This window comes from Rattus norvegicus, chromosome 9, assembly GCF_021556685.1.
Source record: "Rattus norvegicus strain SHRSP/BbbUtx chromosome 9, alternate assembly SHRSP_T2T, whole genome shotgun sequence".
Lineage (NCBI taxonomy): Eukaryota > Metazoa > Chordata > Mammalia > Rodentia > Muridae > Rattus > Rattus norvegicus.
This window is the reverse complement of record NC_141542.1, coordinates 78788213-78808540: the sequence shown is the minus strand read 5'-3', so window position 1 is coordinate 78808540 and position 20328 is coordinate 78788213. Positions and strand designations below refer to the sequence as shown.

At 40.1% G+C, this 20328-nt stretch overlaps 1 protein-coding gene across 1 annotated transcript in view; it reads right to left on the bottom strand.

Moving 5' to 3' along the window:
• Positions 1-20328, bottom strand: part of Pard3b (par-3 family cell polarity regulator beta) — a 1028371-nt gene that overhangs the window by 420931 nt on the left and 587112 nt on the right. The window contains 2 exon segments of the mRNA NM_001191808.3: positions 3855-4025; positions 17887-18072. Of these exon segments, the coding sequence (NP_001178737.1) occupies positions 3855-4025; positions 17887-18072 (357 nt within the window).

Here is a 20328-nt window from a genome sequence, read left to right as displayed (position 1 = left end):
ACAAAAGAGGATTAACTTTATTATTCTTTCCCCCACTTACAACTGCCTTCTTTCAAATTCTCCTCCATCTGGGAGTACAGCTTGTGGCAGTGTCAATATGAGAATACAGTTCATGCCAAGGGTGTTTCTCTGCCAACCAGCTGGTTCCTCTCTCCCTCTGCCACTCTCTCTCCCTAGCTAAGTGCATATGCTCCAGGACAAGTCAGAACCCAGGCAGTATTTGTCACCAGAATGTCGTGGTTGTGTCCCACTGTGGACCCCAGGTCTTTGGCCAGATAGATGCTAAAGAAAACGGCTGTGACAGGACCAGACAGTGGTCCTCCCTAGAGTCTTTTTTTCCTTCTGTATTTCCCTTTCCTGTTTGCATTCTGACAGTCTGCAAACAAATTCACAGTTTTCTGCAAACTGCTGTATCCAGAATAACACCCCACACACCATCGTCCCCAGGTGCTGAAGAGGTAACAGGGGGCAGCTGGTGACAGAAAGCTCAGTTATGTTTTCAAGGAGACTGTGGCACAGGGAGCCTTCTTTTGCTCCTTGTTCCTATTATTTGTCTTCCTAACAGATTTCAGGGAAATAGATGATTTGGAAGTCATTCTGTAGCTCTTCCCTTGGCCATTTGTGAGAGGCACATGTCGCAAACACAGATCTACTCCCTAAGCTCTCTCCTCCAGGAAGAGCTTGGCTGAAACAAAGCATTTGGTTTTACTTTTTCTTCTTTAGTTCCCAAAAATTCAGTATCTAGCTAAACAAAATATTTGAAGCATTCACTTCTATTCTATATCCTAAATAATTCAAATGCTTTTGGCTGCACAGGGCTATTGGCCTCCTGTGCAGGCTTCTAGCAGCGCTTGCACTCTTACCACGTTACCCTTGGCTGCCGCGCTACCACTCCAACCAAAGCAGGTACAGGAGACAAGTGGCTCCTATGTTAAAGCTGGAGTCCCAGCAGGCAGCAGGGCTGGGACTTGCTTTGCATTGCCTCCTGTTTTCACTTAACAATAACAAGAAGAACAAAACAAATTTTTCTGCTTTCCTAACTCTTTGATAAATGACACAATCAATGTCCCAACATCTGATCAGTAACTGGCCTAATTAAAGCATCCAGCCTGTAAAATAGAGCTGCCGTGGAGGCCTCCATTAGTGTCCCAGCCAATAAAAAATATAATGGATTTTTAAACATGTTCTGCCTCTTCGAAGATGAGCTGCAGCAGGGAGGAAAAATGTTTTGGGAAAGGGAAAAAGAAAACCAGGTCATAACCCATTTCTAAATACCAAGTCTCTAGGCACAAACTGAATCGCAATTCAACCTGAAGCTCATCCTTTGAAAAACATGCTTCTGTTCAAAATGATTCTGATTCAATCACGGGCTCATTATGTATTCTTCCTGAGGTTCTCATCAAAACTGTTTACCTATCTTGTACAACTGGCTAATGTGGGGGGAAAAAACAACAACTTTATATTTTGACTTTTCTTAAGCAGCACCTTCATTTCTTTTCAACATCAGTATAATGTTCTAGCAATTATGTTGGCATTCTTGCCAAATCTAACTAATTGATTTGCCCTGATGTCTGAGCAGTGCACAGACCTCCTCTGGGCTATGGATGCTTTTCTATAGAGCAGAGGGCACTTGCTGCTCTGTGGGGATAGATGGAAAAGCAGGTGTGCACAGCATACACTGTGCACAGCATAGGCATGACAGTGCAGAAGATTCAGGAGATCAGATAGCTGATTTTCTTTACATTTAATAAAGATAAGCTGTACATTAGGCTTCTGTCTTTACAAGGAATAATACTCTTTAATCTTCCTGGCTACCACAAAGATTCACAATAGCTAAGAGTGAAGGGCCTGCTCATTCCCCATGGTAAGCATGTAAATATTAGGGAAAGAAAATGGATCTTGTTTAAATGTCCTAATAAAAATTGCTTTTTGTAACAGTTCCTATTCCTGATTGATCCCCTGGTGAACTATATTAACAAGACACATGTGAGGATGCGTAAGGAACTGAGACTTAATGCTTCCTTCCGATGGGATGATGCCAGTCCACTCTAGACTGAGAATGCTCAGAGAAAGTCTTCCACCTCCAGGAGCTGGGATATCATAGCCACCCACAGACATTCACATGTATTTTACAGAGAGCAGGGATGAGGGAAGATGAGAGTAAAGACATCTCACAGTCTATTAGAAGCACACCCATTCTTTCCTCTCTTAGGTCTTTGCTGTCTGTCTGAACATGGCGCTCTGGCAGTGTTTTCCACCCTTTTCTCTTGGTTGAAGCATCTTTGTTAAAGGGGAAGCTCTAATGTGCACATATATAAGAAAGCGGAGACCTCCCCTATGCTGCCCTTCGATTTACTGTTCAATAAGCAGGTTCTTTGCATCTCTGGGCTCCATAGGAAGGACCAAATGACACCAGACAGGACCTTCTCTCATGTTAGGAAGCAGTAGATGGGGCATTCGACTATGTACATAAGTGAAGGCCATTAAATATTCATGAAGACTCTGTCACTTAAGCAGACGCACATGTGGAAAACAAGCTCATTCATTATATATAGTCTCCAGTAATTGGCCAATTTACATTAATTTAACATCTACAAGGTTATGTACAAAGAAGCATAAAAGGTACAGTTCCTCTCTCCCAATAGCTGATAATACAGCACAGGAAGATACTCTGTCATTTCATGACTCAAGACCCCTCTGGCAGAGGAAGTAGATCTTACCTGCAGCTTTTCATTCATTTAGCAACATTTATTGGAAGCCTAGCACATTGGGAGAAATGAACTCAAACAGTGGATAAAGCAGGTACCTGTACCTGTCTTCTACACTTCAAGCACTCACATCAGCTGCATATTTTCATGGTTGGGAAATAGCAAATTGAGGATTTTGACTCAAGTAATCCACGTATGATACAAGCATCCCCATTGACATACATTTCTTGATACTTGTTCATTTTTTAATTTTGGTTGGACTCTCTACTGAGTCTAATATTTGATATTAGTTGTGTAAGTAGTATATACTCTTACTTTATATACAGCTTTAGTACCAAAACATATCTTGGCCCTAGAGACTATCCTAATATGGTGATACATGACATGCTGATATTTTTGTTAATTTTTATGAACTTACTCATTTTTCCTAAAGTAATTTAAGAAATATTTAGTACTTAATCCTTCATGTGTAATAAGAAATACTGTTTTAAGCCAATTTTATTAACAATTTGATTTAAATGGAATATTCAAGTATATCAGCACTTAAGATCTATTTTATACTTAAGGTAAAATGTAAGTGGACATTTTTCTGACATTTAAAAATCATGATCAAATATTTAAGAAGAGATAGGACTTCCATTTATTAACTAAAATGAAGCACAAATTTTGCTCAACAGATCAAACTTTAACTTAGCTAAACTTCAGGTCTGCATCATCCAAGCATAGTTTATAGAGGGAATATAGAAATTTGATTATCTCACAATAACCTCCATAATAAACACTATATACATATCCATCCAATCGGGAACCCTCTAAGGTTCCTTTCTAGTATACCACCAAAATTTTATTAAGAAAGATGACTTTCTTTTAAGGAGTCCAGAACCCTACCAATTTCTGAGTAGAGGCCCTGTTAAACATAGACCTGTGATATTTGATAAATTATTTACTTTATATGCATATTTCAAATTTTTTATTGTGTCTAAGATATACAAGCACCTCTTTCTTTCATATATCCACCAGAGACTGTCTGTGGTATATATTCCAAAGTACAGACTCAATAAATGTCAATCTACCATATGAGTGATGGAATCTGTATATTCCAGAGGCTATTTCAGAAATTTTTAGGAATGTCAAGAATAGTATCACCTCCAGTGGTCTCTCCAGTCTCCTCAGAATCACTAACTGGATCATGCCCCGGATGTTTCCCTCCATGGACATGGATCTCCTCAGTGTTTCCATGGCTTCATGGTTGGACTTTCCCAGAAGAGTTTCCCCATTAACAGCAATCAGTTGGTCATTCATTCGGAGACGGCCATCCTGAGGCAGAGGGGAGAAAACAGTGTGACACCAGGAAGCATGGTGATGTCAGTAGCTGTTTGGAGGAAAACTTCAAGTATGAAAATGAGAGGTTTATATGTAAACCTTAACTCCTGTGAATGATCTATTTTCAATGGCAGGCAGAGGTTCTGGAACTTTTCAAGAAGTCACTAACAGCAGCACTCTGTGCGAGAGGAATTAATTGTAGATATCTTAGAGTCCTGAGCCACACAAACTGAGACACCTGTGATGTTTCTTAGCCAAGTCTCTGTCTGGCAAACATATAAATCTAACACACTTCTTCCATTTGCTCTGGCAAAGACCATGTTGGGACTCAAGGAATGGAGGCTAAGAAACAAGAGTGGTAGCCATCTCTCAAAAGCAGGGTTTACATTTTCAGACACAGAGAGACATGCTTGAAAACTGTGTGTTTCACAGCATAACGTGTCTCTTAGATATCACTGCTAGCTCTATTGAAGGGAGTAAACAAATTCCTCACATGATTTTCTCTAACCCAAAGCATAGAGTTATTCATCCACTGTTCTACAGAAGAACACAGATATGCATAATAAGAACCAATTTGCCCTAATGCCACTAGCAGGAAAGCTTGACAAAGGGAATTATCAAGCATTTCCCTACGATGTTTAGGCTGTTAAATACTTTCATCCAGCATCTCCTAGAAGAGACAGCATTTACCACTGAGCACCAGGAACCCTGATATTTGGAGAGTCCACCTGACTCCTCTTCCCGTCATGCAAGGCAATTCATTCAGAAGTCATCTTCAGCCAGAAGCCTTCCATCAGCTAACATTTCTAGTGGTGGCTGATAAACTGGGAGTGCAGCTTTTTAGGAAGACAACTTGGGCAGACCACAATGCTTTTCTCTAGAAAGACTAGGGGATATCGGTGCTTAAAATGTTTATAGACTGGTGTCTATGCTATGCTACCTAACCTCAGAAAGCCTCAAGGTTCAGATACAATTAGGAATCCTGTTCTGCTGCTGCTGCAAATACATTTAACAGAAATAGAAATAAGATACACAGAGTTTAACTTTTCCAGAGACTTCTTTCATTGACTACCTTTGGTGATATACACAGACCCAATGAGTTAATGAGATTCATGGCTTTATAAAAATGTCCACAAAAATAATCAAAATAATGGAAGTATAACTATAACTTGCCTAGGGTCATAATAACATATCAGATGAGACATATGCAAGCTTAAGTTTTGTAAACATTGACCAGTCAACCCTCTCTCCTAGTAGTCTATTTTATCTTGGCTACAGTTACATGATGCTTAACTAAATGGAAAAGAGTTCTTACAGTGACTGATTCCTAGTATGGAAGTTCAAATGAGCAGAATGAAATGCAGAAGTGAAGAAAGAAACCTCCCTGAGAAATGATCAAAACAGACACAAAGCTAAGAAGGGAAGTCAGTCATTGTATTGAGCCTCAGAGAGAAAAACCTGTGGGCTAGCTGATGGCCTTCAACCAATACAAGGGCAGGTGGTCAGAGGAATTCTTCCCTAATGAACAGAGAAAGAGGAGAGGGAGAGGGAGAGGGAGAGGGAGAGGGAGAGGGAGAGGGAGAGGGAGAGGGAGAGGGAGAGGGAGAGGGAGAGGGAGAGGGAGAGGGAGAGGGAGAGGGAGAGGGAGAGGGTGAGAGGGAGAGGGAGAGGGAGAGGGAGAGCTGTTATTCCATAGAGCATGTAGAGACACCTTACACATCACATCACCTGGTGGGTGGAATGTTGGTCACACAGGATTAAAACAGGCCACACAAAGGAGTGCATGTTCACTTGAAAGTAACATTGAGAATGGCAAAACAATGGGATCAATAAAGAATGTGTAGTTGTTCAGAAGCCGGCCTGCTTCATGGGAACTTAATGTCTCCTCCCTCTGACTTTGGAACTTCACTTAACCTTTACCCTAATTTACCAAGAAAGAAATCTCTCTTCTGCTATCCAATTGTGAATCAGGCACACAGAAGAATAGGATTAAGCCTCCATGAAATGGCAAGATGGGTAAAACAACCACAGTCTTAATGGTTTAGTCACAAGAAATGAAGCACAGCTGAATCTGTCCCAATTTGTCATATGAGAGGAGGATCACTGGGCTGAAGCCTGTCACTAAAATTCTCCTAATGTGGCTGGAAGCTGATGTGCAGATTTTGAGGATTTTAGAGAAGTGTGGGGCACGGGACAGGGATACGGGCACTGTTAACAAGAAATGAGCCAGTGTTAATATCTGTAGAGGTCTGTCAGCTGGGAGGACACCTCATCTACGATAGCAGGAAGAGGAACAATAAAAACTGAAAGAATCTGAGAACGAATTTAATGAGAGGGAAAATGGGAGAAGAAAACAATTGTCTGTAAAAGCTTGTACCAACAGCTACTAACACAGACTTGTTTCTGGACACACCATATGTCTCAGCCATCTCTAAAACATTCAAGTAAGATATGTTTACTACAGTGAAGTCCAAACCAAGAAGACAGGTCAAGTGACCCACCCCAGGGCCTCTGGAATTTTTTTTTTCTGAGACAGTCACATTTATCACAGGTGTCACTAGAGAGTTGTGGGCACAATAAAAAAACAAACAAAAAACCCACATACTCTCTTTTGCAAGAGTGGCTGTCCGCTGCTATTGGTGTGTACTTCTTGCTCATAAGATAAGTGATGGGTAATTTCATTAATGGTAATACCAGGAAGATCATATTGTCTTTTTTTTTTTTTTTTTTGTTTTTTTGTTTTTGTGATTTTTTTTTTTTTTTATTAACTTGAGTATTTCTTATATACATTTCGAGTGTTATTCCCTTTCCCGGTTTCCGGGCAAACATCCCCCTCCCCCCTCCCCTTCCTTATGGGTGTTCCCCTCCCAACCCTCCCCCCATTGCCGCCCTCCCCCCATAGTCTAGTTCACTGTGGGTTCAGTCTTAGCAGGACCCAGGGCTTCCCCTTCCACTGGTGCTCTTACTAGGATATTCATTGCTACCTATGGGGTCAGAGTCCAGGGTCAGTCCATGTATAGTCTTTAGGTAGTGGCTTAGTCCCTGGAAGCTCTGGTTGCTTGGCATTGTTGTACTTTTGGGGTCTCGAGCCCCTTCAAGCTCTTCCAGTTCTTTCTCTGATTCCTTCAATAGGGGACCTATTCTCAGTTCAGTGGTTTGCTGCTGGCATTCGCCTCTGTGTTTGCTGTATCCTGGCTGTGTCTCTCAGGAGCGATCTACATCCGGCTCCTGTCGGTCTGCACTTCTTTGCTTCATCCATCTTGTCTAATTGGGTGGCTGTATATGTATGGGCCACATGTGGGGCAGGCTCTGAATGGGTGTTCCTTCAGTCTCTGTTTTAATCTTTGCCTCTCCCTTCCCTGCCAAGGGTATTCTTTTTCCTCATTTAAAGAAGGAGTGAAGCATTCACATTTTGATCATCCGTCTTGAGTTTCGTTTGTTCTAGGGATCTAGGGTAATTCAAGCATTTGGGCTAATAGCCACTTATCAATGAGTGCATACCATGTATGTCTTTCTGTGATTGGGTTAGCTCACTCAGGATGATATTTTCCAGTTCCAACCATTTGCCTACGAATTTCATAAACTCGTTGTTTTTGATAGCTGAGTAATATTCCATTGTGTAGATGTACCACATTTTCTGTATCCATTCCTCTGTTGAAGGGTATCTGGGTTCTTTCCAGCTTCTGGCTATTATAAATAAGGCTGCGATGAACATAGTGGAGCACGTGTCTCTTTTATATGTTGAGGCATCTTTTGGGTATATGCCCAAGAGAGGTATAGCTGGATCCTCAGGCAGTTCAATGTCCAATTTTCTGAGGAACCTCCAGACTGATTTCCAGAATGGTTTTACCAGTCTGCAATCCCACCAACAATGGAGGAGTGTTCCTCTTTCTCCACATCCTCGCCAGCATCTGCTGTCACCTGAGTTTTTGAAGATCATATTGTCTTAACATTTAGAATGTTATCATAAAGCTTTAAGCTTAGAAAGGTCCTCAGAGGTCATCTTGTCTAAGCCCTTCCATTTATAGACGAATAGTATAATGCTCCAAGAAGACATCATTTGTCTAACACCTTTTAAGAGAAGGCACTTCCATATATATTTATTTGGACTGGCTCAGCTGGTTAAGCGCAAAGTTGGAAAAGAACAGAAGAGTCTATGTCTTGAATTCACTAGGGTGATCTAGCTACATGAATAATAGTGACTCATTCCAGAAGACTACTGCTTCAAGAAAAGACTTTTAAACCCAGTGAAGACAATATGGCACAGGTATCTACAGAAAGATCAGTGTTTGAAATCTAGGGACATAGGCAGAATGCATGGACACAGGAAAGTATAAGAGATGCCCTAGCAAAATGGAGGACGTCTTCTACTAGACATATTCTAAGATGAAGTTGCTTGAAGTAGGAATTGGCTACTCAGACTCAAACATCCTTCAAGAGTAGGCATATCTTTTCACATTGAAATAATTTCCACCAAAGAAGTTGCTTTTCTATGACATTTTTATTAATGTTATTATTTCAGATAATTATTTGGGCATGAGAGTAAAATCCCACAACTTTATTCATGTGAATACAAATAAATACATGAGTCATTTTAGGACGATTCCTCCATCAGAATCTGGCCCATGCTTATATTTTTCAAAGAAATAAATCTTGGGTTTGAAGATGGCTCGGAGGGTAAAGGTGCTTGCCATGCAAGCCTGGTGATGGAAGTTTGGTTCCTGAAACCCACAAAGGTGAAAGGAGAGACCTGATTCCACAAAGCTCTGCTCTGGCCTCCACATGTGTGTCATGGCATGTGTGCTCACATATACAGACATCATACACACATATGTTCACAGTAACAATAATAAATAGCTTTAAGACAAAGAGAATTTTTCTTTCCTTTCTTCTTATCAGCAGAACCCTAAGCAGCAATGTCGAGGAGAGGGGACTAGACAAGAGTAAAAGCAAACAGTGACTCCCTCGGGATACTTTAGTGGAGACATAAAAACTTGTATGAGATGTAAGGCTCTCTCTAGCCTGTGATGGGATGGCTTAGAAAGTCATCAGCTCTGACCACTTATCATAAAAGAAGGGATCAAGGGCTCAGAGACAAGATGCAGGTTATTACATCTCCCTTCTGCAAGAACATCTGTGGAAGCATTTTGTGTGAATTCTTAATCATTTATTCCAATGACTTTGTGATATAAATATTACTTCCTCCTATACAGGGATGTAAAGACAGAGGATCGGTTTCATTAATTGATTTCAAAAGGAACTTAGCATAGCCAGCTCTTCTTATCTTTCCTCATTTTTGGGTGGTGGAAAAGGTTTTGGTTTGTAGAACAGGCTGACTTGAGGCTCACTCTGTAGCCTGGGCTGGCCTCAAGTTCACAGCAATACTATTGCCTTAGCCTTTCAGTGATGAGGATAGGTATGTGATCCTATTATGCTATTTTGATTCCTAAATCATATTTCTAGAAATGATTAAGGGTATTAAGATATTGATAAAATATTTAATAAGTTTCTACTGTGTAGTCATTATGCATAACCTCCCTAAATGCCTAAGATAATTGAAACCTTAAGATAACACTTTCTTAAAAGGAAAAAATTGAGTCTGAGAGGGGCTGGAATAATTGTTGCTAGGCATGTTCTAGGACCAGATCTGAACCAGCTCTGGGTCACTCTGGAGTCTTGTTTCCAGCCCCTTTGCTAATATTCTTTAAGTTTTATGGGTTCTTGGACCTCTCTGAACATCTAATAAAAGTTACAAATCCTAGTCTCTTCAAAGCAAATATGTACACCAGGGTTTCTCTGCAGTTGCACATTTGGATCAGATAAGTCTTTGTAATGAGGGGCTGCCATATGTGTTGCACGATATTTCATGTGTCTCCCACAGTACTTCAATGACTTCCAGGGGATCCTGTGACCTCCTGGCTCAGCTCCTGATGCTCAACTCCTCAGTACTTCCTCTGTTCTGATCTGGTGACGTTATGTAGCTTGGTGCACTTCTGTTGGTCTGTTTTTATAAAGCTCCTTCATGTAAAATTATAAAACTATAGTGACACAAACTTTATATAAGGAGAGACTAAGAAAGTCTAGGTAAAGAGTGAGGCTCTGTAGAATATTCCAGAAGTATGAAGACTGACTTTCCCAGGAAGAGTTGGCTATGGCTCAAGGCCAATCCACATTAGTCTAGGGTGTTGAGAGGATTAATCATGACCAGATGTTGGCTCCTGCCTCTGCATGTTTCTAACAGGACCCTTGGTAAGGCCTCCTGGGATATTATCAACACCCACAGCCCAAGCCCCAAAGTCAGACTTACAGTATGTTTCCTGGAGCAGTGGATACTCTAGGCAAGGTGATACTTGATCAGCAAGACAGTTTTCCCAAATGAATCCTTTTGAAAGCTCTAAGACTACTCTATGACAATATCTACCTATTGTGATTTTGAAAACAAAACAAAATGTAAGTTAAAACAGTGTAAAAAATTGGTTCCAGTTTGTTATCATTCAGAGTAACTTAGAAGCAATAATAGTTGGAAAGGACACGGCAAACAAGCAGTGTGGACCACCCTGAGTACCTGTGGTGCTCACTTTACACTACCTTACCCATGTGAAATTTTTTCAATTTGCATCATCTGCCCTAACACATCTAAGCTGAAGGAAGAGGGATACCCTTTCCAACGAGAGCCCTTCTTCATGTATGTGACTTTGTCCACATGCTTCATCCTTCTCAAATTCCTTTGCACATATTTGATAGCTCTTTGTCCTCTCTAGCCAGCCTTGGCAGCCATCTTGCTCTAACAGCTGTTCTTCAGCGCATCTAACTCCTCCTTTCCCCAGTGTCCCTGGTACTATGGCTATTTGTCTACTGCTACCCTCATGGAATTAGTTTCTCACACATTTAATTTACTATCCTTAGCTTCCTAGATTATAGAATAAGGAGATTTATTCTGTGTCTCCAATTTATTATAGATTGCCTAGCTCACTCTAGAGGCTAAAGAAGTGCTTGTTAAATTGAGTCATTTGAAAAAAAATCTTTTAGTAAGGTATATGAGGACTGGTATAAGTTTCATCTATAATGAAGAAATCATTTAATTTATAAACTGCACCTAAGAAGAATTGATGAGCCAAGGCTGGCTTCATTACTTTTTGTCGACTGGCCCCATCTTCACTGACTCAGCTATTGTAAACTTTTCGATGGATTGAATTCAGTTATCATTGGAACTCCACTCCATTTGTGGGGAGCAAACTGATGAAGTCCCAGCATCTGCAGTATTTGGAAATGTTTCTAGGAAACTAAAAAGATCTTCTTCAGGGCATAGGGACATATACTCAAAATCATTTTGATAAAATGCTCTAAATACACCCTAGTGCCTTTTGTTTAAAACTCCTGGACAAATGCTGGACATCCATAAAAACATTGCACTCTCAGCTTCCTATAGCCACACTGACCATTCTCACAGTAGGAGCTTGAGACAATCTGACTTAGAGTCTCCAGAAGTAGTCGACAGGCTATAGCATGATACCATTCTGAGGTGCTTGTTTTACATTTTCCTGTTTCCTGTCATCCCAACTCCCTTTTCATCCCTTCCTATCTCCTTCTGGATTTTGTACTCTTAATTTACTTTGGCCTAGAAAAGCAGATTAAGAAAGCCTGTTCAGGCATATGTGTTATGCATGAATCAGGAATATTCTGCATGAATGCATAAACAGATTAGAATCTCAGAGAGCTTTCCCATTGAAACTCTGTTGTGTTTACTTTCTTCTCCTTCTCTATGCTTTTGGGTTTCTTTTTCTGGGGCAGGGGGCAAGTGTACTTATTAGTTGTGGTGGATGAGAACCACCTGAGGTACTCAAGTGTGTGTTCTCCTCTTTTGTTCCCTTCCCTTCATACATAATATACTCCAACTAGTTTAGTTGAATTTCAGGGTTTTTTCCAGGAGCACTCGTGCCAATGGAGAGACAACACAATATGGCCTGAATATGTGGGAAAGCAAAAAGAAAACAAAGTGGGGGCCAGGCTCCACATCCCCTTAAGTACACGCTCAGAGTGGATTTAAACTTCCCATCAGGTCTCTTCTCCAGAAGGGCTCACTAGCTACAAGCTGCACGTCCCCCCCCCCCCGGGAATTTTGGAAGGGCATTAAATTATAAACTATTTTAATAGGTGCTAATTTTAGATCCAAGGCACCATCGTCAGGATAGATCAATTTCTATAGATTGCGTTTTTCTTTAAGACTATGACATCATGCATACTTTCACAATTGATGCGATCCAAGGTATCTGAAACACACACTGAGTTGATGGAGCTTCAAACCTCGCTCTGTAGAGACCAAACGCACTTTTTATTTGTATTCACACACCTAAGAAAGTCAGAAGTGATAAAAATTGGCAGGCAAAGCAGTAACAGAGGCTGAGATGGTAGAATGTTAGAAAGTACAGGATATGACCCTTCTGTACATTCCTGATGTTTAAATGCACAAATGACATGAATTAAAGCCTGCTAAGAGTTTCAAGGCCTTAAAATAAAAGTGACTGACAAGTATTTTCCTTATATTTTTGGCTAATGATATCCTTTTTAAATATTTTAAACATAAAATTCTTACTATGTACATTACAAATCTCCTGGTTTATTTGGGGACCACTCATCAGTGCTCAGTCTGCAGAGCTGAAGGCATCCAATGTAGCTGTCAAAACCCGACTGCCTAGACCTCTGTCAGAGGCACCAGTTAGAATGCCACCAGCTACCAGTGATACCTCAAAGTCTTCCTGCTGGGAGGAAATGTATCAGTTTTAAGAAAAATGGAGAGCTGAAGAAATCATTTAACATTAGTGTTCCTTTAAAAGTGGTCCCTTTCATCTTCCTTTGGCTTCATTAATTATAGATATGCCACATGATTTATAGATACTGGCAGAAATGGAGGTGAAGATTACTCAGGCTGGGTGCTTTGGGCTGACTCTGCTAAGGGGGTGGGATACCACTAAATGCTCCCCATTATGGAGAGACCCCACATCTGGTCCCTACTTCCAGATCTACTGCTCATATAGATGGTCTTCCCCTAAATTCAGCTTAATCACTTGAAATTGACTGTGTGAATGCTTGTACTAGTTAAAATTCTCATATCCACTCTGAAATAGTGGAGATTCTATGAAATCCTACACCTTTGAGAAGAATCACTCCAAACTTCTTGAGCAGACAGGATCAGGTTACTTAAATGATGTCTGTTTCATATTCTGGATGCGTACACTTGCAATTAGCTATGCCAGGCATTTTCCCTCTACTTAATTTCACCATCATCAAGTAGTATTTATTAAGCACACACTGGGCTAAATTATTTTTGTACAGAGTAACATTCTTAAATGCATTCTCTCTGTTTAAGAGTCCTTAAATAATCCATCTACCTGATACATGGCATTTATTTCTCTTAGCAAAAATAAATAAATAAAACTAATTTTAAAAAGCTCTTAAATTTGAATTTTTATCTTATTATTTCAGGGCTTCAATAGTGTATCTTCCACTCCTAACATCAGCATATTCAAATGTAAAAAGTACAAGGCAGAACTTGTGTGATGTATTACATGCAACTCTCATGCTTGTGGTAATGTTTACAGTTTCCCTAAATTTATAAAATATTGCCTTTTCTAAAAATTATTTCAGAAAAAAAGCAGCCTAAGGTAAGTGTAAGCAGTAAATATAAAATTATTAATAAAATAAAAATATATTATATTTTATATAATATAGTTCATTAAAAGCAAAGCTGAGAAAAGTCATTTACCTTGAAGATATTTAGCAAGTGATTAAGAATATAAAGTCTTCAAAATGACTGTAGAGATTGTGCCTGTGTAACCTCAGAGAAAATACAAAGTCAGGTGTAACACAGATTTTGAAAAAAGGGATGTTTTTCTGAATGCAGAACTGATGTTTCTTTCCATCTAATAGCAACAACAGCATATTTTACTTGAAGTTTCAACCACAAAAATGAATTTAAGGAGAACATCCTCCAGGACATCATAATTTCAGCCTAGTTATGGTTCTTAGACAAAGTAACGCATATTTTTATGGTTGGTATACTTTGTTTGTAGAAGCAACTGCACTATACTTTGGTATAATGCCCAGGAAGAACGACAGAAACTAAAAGCAGAAGCCGGCAACAAGTGCACTGTGGGATCGGATTAGCATCAGTGCTCCAAGAGTTAGCCTGGTGCTGGTGTTTGGTGCATGCACATGGTGAATGATATGATGTAGCTCACAGAGAGGCTTCAGAGGGTTCTGCAAGGAGACTGAATATCTGGGTGTTATTTCCCTTGCTCCTGTGCATGTGTGCGTGCCTGTGCATGCCTGTGTGTGTGTGTGTGTGTGTGTGTGTGTGTGTGTGTGTTTTATAGGCCTGTACATGTTTGCTGAGTAGATATGTGCTGAAAACAGGGGGTTACTTCTCAATCTCTGGGCTCTCTTTGCTCCCCCTTATTTTCTTGGGTGTCATGTTTTACATTGTACATTCAATGTTCTGAGTTAGTTAAGTATCTGGAAGATTCTGAGTACCGTAGATCTACAATTCAACTTGCCCTGAAAGTAGTTCATGTTCCTGCTTCTTTCCCAGAGAGTACCCGAAAAGCTGCATGCACTTACAAGCAAATAGAGCTTTGCTTTTTTATTAGAAATAACTCAAAGAGGAAACAGAGAGGCTTGAAAGCAGCAGCCTGGTAGGTGAGAGGAGAGACAAAAGGTCCTCAATTAGAATCAGAGTCATTCTGAGATGTTACATCTGGCAGTAGCTGGTCTGCCTTTGTTTATATCAACAGACACTCTCAGGAGAATATAGCACTCAGAATCCACAGGAAGAATTTGGTCATACTTTTCAAAGTAGTTTAGTTTTCAACAATCCACCTTCCCTTAAGGGAAAAACACCTTGAGAACCAATTAGTGGTATGAAGGGCTGGGAGACAAAGATTGCTCCAGTAGAAAAAATACTTTGTTGATTTCAGGTAAAATCCTAGGGCCAGATGCTAACATGTGTGTCCCCGGTGCTCATCTCCCTGCCCCAGGGACACGGCAGTCTGTTACATTTGTTTCTCTTCAACCAGGACAGGAACAAAGTCTCCAAACAATTTTTGTAAGACACAACCCAGATTCACAGAACAGGTGGCAATTTTCTGAGGATTATTGGACTAGCGGGAGGAAAAAATTAAAAATTTTCTTCATCTGAATCGGGTTCCTTGTGGACAGAGCTCAGGCGTGTACTGAGCACAGTGAAGGAGGTAAACAAGACAAATGGGTACCAACCATTCACAGCGAGGCTAAACACATGATTGATGCCTCTCACTGTTTCAGAACAGCTATAAATATGCTGTCCAGTGTTTTTCAATGGTGTGAAGGTCTGACTCAGCAGACCCATGTCAGGAAGAGAATTTACATAAATGTAAAGTGAAATCTCTCTGCAAGAAATAGGACTATTAGAAACTGCTTAGGTAAGGAACTGCTCACTTACACAAACAGACTCACTTATTAAACGACACACCAATATCTGCTGGAGCGCAAGTTATTGCCCATTTAAAAAACAAAAGTGAAAGCAAAGATGTCTGCTTTTAATTTCCAAGAAGTCATCTCGGTTTCAATTTTACTCTGAATAAATTCTGCAAAAAGAGCTGTCATTAACAATGACAAGAATAATGGCAAGTGGGTGTCCACAAGCATAGCACCTGTCCTTAAACAAAGCAGACACTTAGACAGCTTGCTAAGAAGGGTGAGCATAACACAAAACTACCAGGGAGTAGCCCCTGATTACAGGTACACAATTGGATGGTATGAAATTACGTTCATTCTAAAGCAGTGCAGCCATAGGCTATAGCCCCATTTTGTATTCAGCAAGTCTAGGTTATCTCATAAGAGTAGAGCCTTGAAATCACTGTCATGTACAATGCCTCCTTTGATAAAAATGACATAATCAAAATGTGTAAATGAATAAAATTAGAGATTCCATTTTAAATACTTCTCATGGGGCCTAGCATATGTAAAGCCACAAGTATAACGGATGCTGCTGCTTGCTGCTGCTAGCATTCGGTTTCCATACCCATGGCAGTTGTCTTATTCGAGACACATTAGAGGGTATTTTAGATTCATTCATAGACTTCATTGCTTTACCGATCTCCACACCCACACTTCTGCCACTTTTATTCTGGCCACCATATTTTCTTTCCCTTGACCTTGGATTCAGTCTTATGACTACTTGACAAGTTTTGTTTGTGTGTTGTGACAGTGTGCCCCTTCGAAGTCCCACTGCTGTAAGGCATCAGCCATTGCTACTAGCCCTCTGATGTCTGTTAGCCTAGTGCCAATGGCTTGGTAAAGTATGCAGAACACATTATGCCTGTAGACCTACAATGTGACAGGAAACACTCAGCCTGCACCAGAGCCTCTACCACCACCAGTAGCTGCCCTGCAGGGCCATGAACGAAATAAAAGCTTATTGATTAAATCACTGAACCTTTAAGAGTATTGATCATGTGACACAAGTTAACTGAACTGGAGAATAAATTAAAGAATTGCCTATCTATAGTGCAAGTCTCATGCTCCAAGAAGAAGACATCAGCTTAGTGTTTATGTTGAAGAAAAAGTGGAAGTGGGGGATATCAGGAGTAAGAATTCTAAGACCTGGCTATTCTTATAAGGACTAAGTAGGTCTTCTCAGGGTCGGTATGAGGGGATACACATAGTTAACATTCCTTAGAGGAGTTGTTAGACACCAAGCCAAAGACTCTACATCAATGGTCCTCAACCTTCCTAATGCTGCAACTCTTTAATACAGTTCCTCATGTTGTGGTGACCCCCAACTAGAAAATTATTTTGTTGCTACTTCATGGCTGTAATTTTGGTGCTGTTATGAATCGTACTATAGATATCTGATATGCAGTATGTCTGAAAGGCTGCAATCTGCTACTCTATGTGTATCTTAAAGCCCAGCACTAGCTCCAGATGCTACAGACTTTACTGACTTCCTAGCAAGCGGGGGCCAGTTCTGAAGAGTAATTTGCCTTTGTTTATTCAGGAAGACAGAAAAGAAGGTAGGACTCAAATTCTGGCATATCATTATATTGCCTGAGTCAATGGTGATCAGGGACACAAACACGCTGTCCCTCTTATACAATCACTTTCCTCCTCTCAGACTGTTGTGCACATTGATTATTTAATCCTTGGGCCCCTATGGACTAGGTGCTGCAGGTAAGAAAATGAGAAATAACAAGCAATATCCGTGCCCACAGTTTCACATGGGTGCCAAGCAGTGGGAGTGCTGGATTTGAACACAGGCAGTCCAGCGAACTATTAGACCATGCTATCAGCTTTGGTCTCACAGGCTGCCCCAACATGAAAGAGTAGGGCCATCATCTTCTCTCTTTCCTGGAGTTGGATAAACTTACTTGAGTGCTTAAAGGGGAATCCACATTCTAGGCACGGTGGTTATCTTGAGGGATGCTGAATGATGAACGAACTGTATTCTACAGTCATTCTTAGAACCCTCTAAGCTTGCATTTTTTGTAAGCACACTTTTCCCATTTCCCACATTCAGTCAATTCATTTCTAGTTTTGTTTTTCTGATTATGTAATTTTAGGTGCTACTCTGCTAAGTTATAAGTTCAGAGGACTGTTAAAGGAATAATTAAAAGAATAATATTCACAAAGACTTTTCACAACTATCTTAGGAAGTACAAACATAAGGAACTGGTGCCTAGATCAGTCCACATCCACACTTCCAGAGTTGAGCAGGAAAGCCTCAGTGGTTCCCATCCTTTAGAGATTGCCTCCATCTGGGATTTCAAAAACCACAGCCCCATCCCAAGTACCAGCACCCAGGCAAACCTCACACCTTTACCTTGAAAGCAGCACCTCCATGGATGATGGATTTGATAAAAATCCCCAAGTCAGTCCCAGTTTCTCGAGATTTATTCCCTTTCAGGCTAACTCCAAGACCAGCAGAGCCGGAATCATTCAGGGGGATCTCCAAGGTGAGCTGCTCGCTTGATTCCAGGGAGAGTGCATAGCAATCAGGTTCTCCTTTCTGTTGGGAAAAGTGAAGAGAGGAGGGCTGATTATCAGTTCACCTTCTCAGATGACCTAAAGCAGATACAATTGGCAAGATGAGGTAGCTGGACCTCCTAGAGTTATATTCCTGCCAAAGAGAGGCTACCCACCCCCTACTCTCTGTTAACATGCAAACATCTTATCTACCATGCAACAAAGCACTCCCTGAGACAGAATTTGGTAATGGTCAAAAAATAAAAAATAAAAAATAAAAAATAAACACTTTAGGAGGCTAAAACTGTAAAACTTTAAACATTCTGTAGATACTTGGAAACTCAGTAGGCTGTTTTAAATAATTAAACAGGCTGAATGTTAAACTCAACAAACGTCAGGTTTCAGAATATTCTTAGACATTATTCATTCTCAGCATGTCCATCTCATGGATGTCTTAATATATAAAAATTTGTAAAAATTTTGGAGAAATACTATACTTATACAATTTGAGACATATCATTTAGCACAGAAACCATAGTATTGGTGAATATTATCAATATGGAACAGAGCACAAAAAAAAGTTCATTCTAAAGTTAGAGAAACACTTTAATGGCTGTCATTGAGTTTAATTTCATCTTTTCAAAAATCATACCTTAAGTTTATATCTTTGTATAGCAGAGCCCCCTAAAGATAAATAAGTTCTTAGATTGCAATAAAGAGTAATTTGCATAATAAATATTCATGTTCTCGATGACAAATAGCACCAATCCACTGGCAAATTCATCTCCAAGCAGACAGAGCGTGGTGGCAAATGGCAGGCTTATGGGTCAGCTCTCCTGGGAGAAGCACGTGGCGGCTAGTCATATTTGGTACAGAGGGTTCTCAGCTATACAGCTGTGAGAATCAGCACGTGCTATGCACGTGACAATTGCCTAAGTGCCTCTCCTGCACCTCTTCAAGCTTGCAGGAATGTGAAAGGGCCACAGTGCTTAACTGGAAAATTTGAAAATGAGATATTCCTGAAACCCATCCACTCAGTCTAGGCTGGCAGTTACTTCCTCTCTGTAATTATGTCTAGAGACTCTCATCTTAAGGTCACTTCGAGGTGACTCCTCTGTACAATTGAGTATTTAAAACATCATCACGAGTGTCTGGATGTCAGTCTCAAATCCGTATAAAATCAGAAGTAGCAAAGAACCCATAATTAAAACAGGATTAAGGGGTCTGATCATAGCCAGAGCCACTGACCTGACATTTTCAACTCCTAACAAAAAAGACAAGAACCCACATTTAACGTGTAAAGAAATAGTGCTTTTAATTGCTTTCTTTCTATACAGGGTTATTGGAAAGATTCTGACAAAAGGTTGTTCAAAGAAATGATACTGCATTGCCTAATTTAATAAATCTATGGTAGGTTTCTCTCTGTGTGTCTCTGTCTGTCTGTCTGCCTGCCTGCCTCTCTCTCTCTCTCTCTCTCTCTCTCTCTCTCTCTCTCTCATGTGTGTGTGTGTGTGTGTGTGTGTGTGTGTGTGTGTGCGTGTGCGCGCGCGGGCACGCTAACTCACTGTCCAAGCTGAGAAGCAAATTCCATTTGTGGCATCAAAGTTGCAAAGCCCTGGTTGTTTTGTTGTTTTATTGCTTTGTTGTTGTTGTTTATTTCTTTTCCTCTTAATTGATAGAGAATTGGTGTTCTTTACCAACACCTTGTACTATTCCAATCCCCACGGAGATGCCCAAGCTCAGCAGTAAATGTAAACATCTAGCCTTTACCTTTGTCCTCCAATATACCTAAATTAGAATCCAGAACATTTTACCACCATTCATGATTTTGAGTCTCTCTGGGATTGGGTTAATTTAAGTCTAATAAAAAATACAGAATTAAACAATAAATTAGAGGACAATTGTTCCCACTATAAGTTATGAACATTTTAGGATGTAAACTTGAAAGTTCTTTGGGTACTATTTAGAGAAAATGATTTTAAAAACCTAACTGCTTTAGAAATACAGTTCTACATTGTTTAAGAATGGGACAGGGGCTGAAACATATGCTCCTAGAATACATGACTTCCTGTGGCTAGTGCACAGTGTCAGTACATATACCAAAATAGCCGAGATACCATGCAGTATATGACGGTTACACTCAAGTCATTTATTTTATGATCAAGGAGTTTTCATTTAACAACTGTATTTGATTAGTAAGATTGACAGTTATTATTGTTTTACTCTAATACGTTTAATTTGTTATCTAAATGTGAAAACAAAATAGAGATCATGCAGAATCACCTTTTCCGTTTCATTA